This window comes from Lactuca sativa, chromosome 4 (genome assembly GCF_002870075.4).
Source record: "Lactuca sativa cultivar Salinas chromosome 4, Lsat_Salinas_v11, whole genome shotgun sequence".
NCBI classification, from domain to species: domain Eukaryota; kingdom Viridiplantae; phylum Streptophyta; class Magnoliopsida; order Asterales; family Asteraceae; genus Lactuca; species Lactuca sativa.
The window spans coordinates 58,270,109-58,275,730 of NC_056626.2; the positions used below are offsets into that span (position 1 = coordinate 58,270,109).

Below are 5,622 nucleotides of genomic sequence, written 5' to 3' on the forward strand. Positions count from 1 at the left end.
TTTCGCGCCCCGAACTTCAGAATTTCATAACTTTCGCATACGAACTCCGTTTGCGACGTTCTTTATATCGACGCGTAGGTAAAAACAATATCTACAACTTTCATTTAGACTTTGTAGGCTAATTTTGATTTTTTTAATATATTATTAATATACTATTTTTAGTAGGTCGGGACAGGAAAACTCCGTTCGAAATTCATAACTCCTTCATCTGAACTCCGTCTTCGTCTGTATTTTTATCATTGGACTACTATTGATGAGATATTCAATTCTAATTTAGAAAGTTTTGGCTAAATATCACTCGACCTCAATCTCGAGTTTCGGGCTGCAAACTGTTAATGCTGAAACTTCGAAAAATCACAACTTCCTCATACGAAGTCAGATTTAGACGTTCTTTTTATGCACGCTCCCGGTTTAACGTATTCTACGACTTTCATTTAGATTTCTAAGGCCAAATATCGCTCTAACGTAAATTCACTATTTACGTCGCACTGTGTCGTGCCGGTTCTGTCGCGAAACTTCGACAGGTCATAACTTCTTTGTTATAACTCGGATTTCGGCGTTCTTTATATGCACGGAAACCTTGTGACATATACTACAACTTAGTTAAGATTAACCCTTCTAAATAATCTTCCATAAAAAAGTCATTTTTGATGCTTATCGTCTCTAAATTGACTAGCCCGGATCTACGGGCGTTACACCCGTGTTTAGCATGGTCAACAGCTCACATTTTGGTCAACACGGCCCGTGTTGAACATAGAGTAAATCTGACACGGCCCGTGTTCAGCATGGTCAACAGCTCCTCTTTTTGGTCAACACGGCCCATGTTGGTTTTGCAGTGTAAATCCAACACGGCCCGTGTACCCCTCTGACTCCGAATCTAAACTTGATTTTTCCAACTTTTTCGTTCTTCGCCGATCATCCCGAAATCTTCACCAATGCTTCCCGACACTTCCCAAAGCGCGTTCCAACCTCCGGTTTACCTGAAAAAGACATAAAAGTGTGCAAATAATGTTGTTCTAGAGACTAACATGAATATGATGAAATGCAAGACAAATGAAGAACAATTATGCTAAATAGATGTATGCAAAGGGACTAAAAGATGTGCAAAAAGGTGCACAAATCGCGCCTAACAAATCTCCCCAAGCTTAGACCTTTCTTGTCCTCAAGAAAGAAAAAGAAAAATCTAGACCGGAGAAAATAAAAGAAAAGAAAAGAAACACAAATCAAAATAAAAAACCTTTTGAAACTTAATGCAAAAATCAAAACAATCATGAAAAAGATTCAACCCATTTAACCTCGTTTTTGTAGCATAGTTGAGAATGTATCTGTCGTGGCTTGAGTCAATTTGGCATTGGTCTCAAAATATTATATGACAATAGAAATAAGACTTTGGCCACTCCCTAATGCAACTCAACAGAATCAAAGATCACAACATTTGTTCCCTTTCAATAGCATCATGTCAATTCATGGAACACAGCATGGTCTTACTCTCGTGAGAATGTATGTGACAAAAATATGCTCAATCATCTTTGTTTTACAAAATGTAAAAATGACCCACTCCAGCTATTTATTGATTAACAACAGTCTTTTTCTAAAAAATATTTTCTAAGAATTCCCTAAAATTTACCCAAATTGGTTACAAATTTCAAACCAATTACACTAGTTAAAGTAATTAACAATCGGTCCCAATGTCATAAGTTCAAGTCCAAGTTCAAGGGAATCTTTTTGCAGCCAAGCATTTTTTTTTCTAAATATATTATTCAATTAAACTATAAAAATAAATATATACAAACTATATAATTATGTTTTTCCTACAAATAAAGCTCATGGCTTTCTTTGAAATCCATGTAACGGACTTCCAACCAACACATCCAGACGATATAACCTTAGTGTGCTAGATTTAAAGTGATCCTGCGGGTTTACTCGCCCGAACCTCAAAGGCCACAAATTAGCTTTATTTGGATACCTATACATACATACATACATATATATATATATATATATATATATATATATATATATATATATATATATATATATATATATATATATTGTTATTATTAATTAAGTTCATGACTTTCTATGGAACCCGTATAGCGAACTTTCAACCCAGTCAGTCCCAAACAATTCAGCTTTAGGCGATTAGATGTAGAACACCCCTCAGAGCTTACTTATTCGAGTTCCAAAGGTCACAGATTAACTTAATAATTTTATTTATTTATTTATTATTATTATTATTTTGCTAGACTTATTTCTTTATATTTCTGTCCTTGACTTTTCTATTATAGGGACATCTCACGGTCTATTACCATGAGGGGCTTCTAAAACATTTTTCGGAGGACTGAGGTCAACATGCAAAGACCCGTAAGTATAGTTGGAAACCATGTCCCCGAGCAAGGTATATAAAAGAGAATTAGTAGAAAGGACTTTTTAGAGCGCTGGAAGGTTCGGGACACTGAAATTTTATATTCTTTTATTGTTTTCTTGAATTTGGCATTTTAGGACCAATTGAGCACTTACTACTCATAAGACCGGTTACGTGTCCCAAAGATTCACTCATACCTGTCGTTATGCTCCGATGTTGACAACCTTTTCATTTTCTGTTTTGCACGAGTAGCTTCGGGAGGTGTGTTCATGTGCGATTATCTTGCTTTGAGATTTTTCAATAAAAAGAACAAGTCTAATCTCAAGGCCACGACTCACTTACCAATTCAACTGTTTTTAGAAGATTAGGCTGCCTTGGGTTGGATCAAAACAGACATGGAATATATATATATATATATATATATATATATATATATATATATATATATATATATATATTGAAAACGCATGAATGAACCTAGTGTACACCTCTACCCCTCCCCAAGCTTAAAGATAAGCATCGTCCCCGATGCTTGGAGAGGGTGGAACAACCTATCTCATCACCGGAAGATGGTGGGGGATGGTAGTCAAGTTGGGTAAGAGTCTAAAATAGTCACAAGTGCACACATATTGAATTTTAAAGCAAAATATGAACGATTAACGATATGGAAAGAAATTACCGAATCGTTCTTGGAGCCTTGCAGTTGGTGGGAACCTCCTATTCAACCTCCCCAAGCTTTCCTACATGAAGTATCAAGCCCAAAAGCACAAAACAAATTGTGAAAATTTTGGACCTAGGGGTTCTTGGAAGAGAGAAATTGTTTTGGGGATGAGTTATGGGTGAATGGGGGTGATAAAAACCGACTTTTAGACTTAAAACATATTTGTTCAACAGCCAACACGGCCCGTGTTGGGGGTTTAAAATTCTGCAAATGGCTGAACATGACCCGTGTTCGCATAAGGTAAAAAGAACACGGGCCGTGTACGACTCTGTTTGCCACTTCCCACTTTTTGAACCCAAAAAATCCCTCTCATTCAAACAAAATGCTTTTGCATCCCGAGGTCCGTTTGGTGATTTAAAAACATGCTTAAATACATTTAGAACATTAAAAACCAAAAACTTCAAAGAAATGGAAGTTGTTTTTTTTAAGAAATGACAAAAATACCCTTGGGTTGCCTCCCGGTAAGCTGCCCTTGTTTTAAGTCGTTGGCTCGACTTTGCCCCCGCATATGCTTCGTTCTAAGTATGTGGGCCTCTCCAACACATCAATCTTCTCGCCACCTCCTTCAACGGAACCTTCAACCTTCCTTTGGCTTTCTTTTTGCGCATAAAACAAAAAGGACTTAAACCTTTAATATCGGAGATTATCCACTTAGTCCCTTTTTGGTATTTATTCAGCAGGGTTATCAACTCATTCTTTGCCTTCTTCGATAGTTTATTCGAGTTGATGAGTGTTTGGGTGCTCTCCTTCTCGACATGTATTAGCTTTAAAGGGTTCGGTGGAGTTTTTGCTCCCGGATCTAGTGCTTGTTCCACCAGTGGAAGGATTTTGACTTTGGTGGATGGCTTGGGTTTTATATCATCACTCCTCACATGCTTCTTGTCATCAATAAACTCGAAACTCTCCAACACCTCATTGTCCATATCGACCTCCTTTGCAAGCTCTTTGGCTTTGTCCCTGTCTAGTTTTCCCTGCAAAACTAACTCTAGACATTCATTGTTAGACAATCTTAAACCCTTTTTAGTTGAGGGCTCGATCAAATTCACAAGATTGAAGGATTGAACCTCGGAAGGAACCTTTTTGCTTCATGAACATTAAAGTTGATAACTTGACCATCAAATTCCATACTTAAAGTTCCATTGTAGACATCAAATTTTGTTTTGGAAGTTTTAAGAAAAGGTCTACCTAAAAGTATGGAACTTGAACTTGGAGAGTCATCATCTCCCATATCTAAGACATAAAAATCAGCCGGGAAGATAAATTCATCGACTTGCAATAACACGTCCTCTAGTACACCCTTTGGGTGTACCAAAGACCGGTCGGCAAGTTTGATGATCACACCGTTTTTGCTCAATGTTCCTACACCAATTGATTTGAAAAGAGAATATGGTAGGACATTTATGGATGCACCTAGATTGAGCATGGCTCGGGGTACATGAAGATTCCCCAATTTGCAAGGCACGGTAAAGACACCAGGATCTTTGCACTTTGGGGGCATCCTCTTTTGCAAAACTGCGGATCCATGTTCCCCAACTGTTATGACTTGATTTCCTTTTAATTTCTTTTTAGATACACAAAGATCCTTAAGGAACCTTGCATATCTAGGTACCTGTTTGATGGCCTCGAGGAGTGGAATGTTGATTTGAACTCTCTTGAACATTTGCATGATCTCATTCTCCTCCCGTTCTTTCTTCGTGCTCTTTAATCTTTCGGGAAATGGAGCAGGTGTGGCTTTAGACTCAGCGATGAAGGGCTTCTTTTCGATTGTTTTCTCTTCCTTCTTCTCTTCTTTGGTTGCCTCTTCGACCACTCTTTCTTCTTCCTTTTGATCAACCGACACTTTTGGACCATCATAGCTCTTTCCGCCTCTCAATGTGATGGCACACACGTTGTGCCTTGGGTTTGTTTCAGTTTTTGCAGGTAACTTTCCTTGAGAGTCTAATTTGCTTATGGAAGTAGCAAGCTGTGAAACTTGTTTCTCTAAGTTCTTTATGCTTGCTTTTGTCTCTTGTTGGAAAGCTTGTGTACTAGTTGCCAAACTCTTCACTATGTCCTCTAAGGACATACTTGATGAACCTGATTGTTAAGGAGGGTGTTGTGGTTACCTTGGCTGCAAGTTTTGTGGTGGAAAAGGTGGTCTTTGTTGGTATTGGTGTGGTTGACTTGGTTGATAATTTCCTTGTTGATTTCCTCCCCAACCTTGATTGTTACTCCATCTTTGATCACCCCATGACTGCTCATATCCCCTTTGATTAGACCAAAGAAAACCTCCCATGGCTTTTACTTCTTCATAATCTTCCTCTTGAAGTTGAGGGCACATGTCGGTTGGATGCCCCACTTGAGTACAAATACCGCATGGGCGGGGTGTGGGCTGCACACCTTTGTCTTTGGCCAACATCATCACTACTTTTGTGAGCTCGGACAATTGAGCTTCAATCTGAGGAGTTTGACCTTCCTTTACACCTCGGGGTGCATCCATGTACCATTCTTCATCATGGCTTGAATGTTTGGAATCTTCAGCCATGTTCTTGATTAG

General features: G+C 38.4%; 1 protein-coding gene across 1 annotated transcript; it reads right to left on the bottom strand.

Moving 5' to 3' along the window:
* Positions 1–3,604: 3,604 nt before the first annotated feature.
* On the bottom strand, positions 3,605–5,151 carry LOC111878591 (uncharacterized). The gene is made up of 2 exons (XM_023875111.2): positions 4,195–5,151; positions 3,605–4,057 (listed from the first exon to the last, which is right to left on the bottom strand). The coding sequence occupies exons 1-2, from the start codon at positions 5,149–5,151 to the stop codon at positions 3,605–3,607; spliced, it is 1,410 nt and encodes a 469-aa protein (XP_023730879.2).
* Positions 5,152–5,622: the final 471 nt, after the last annotated feature.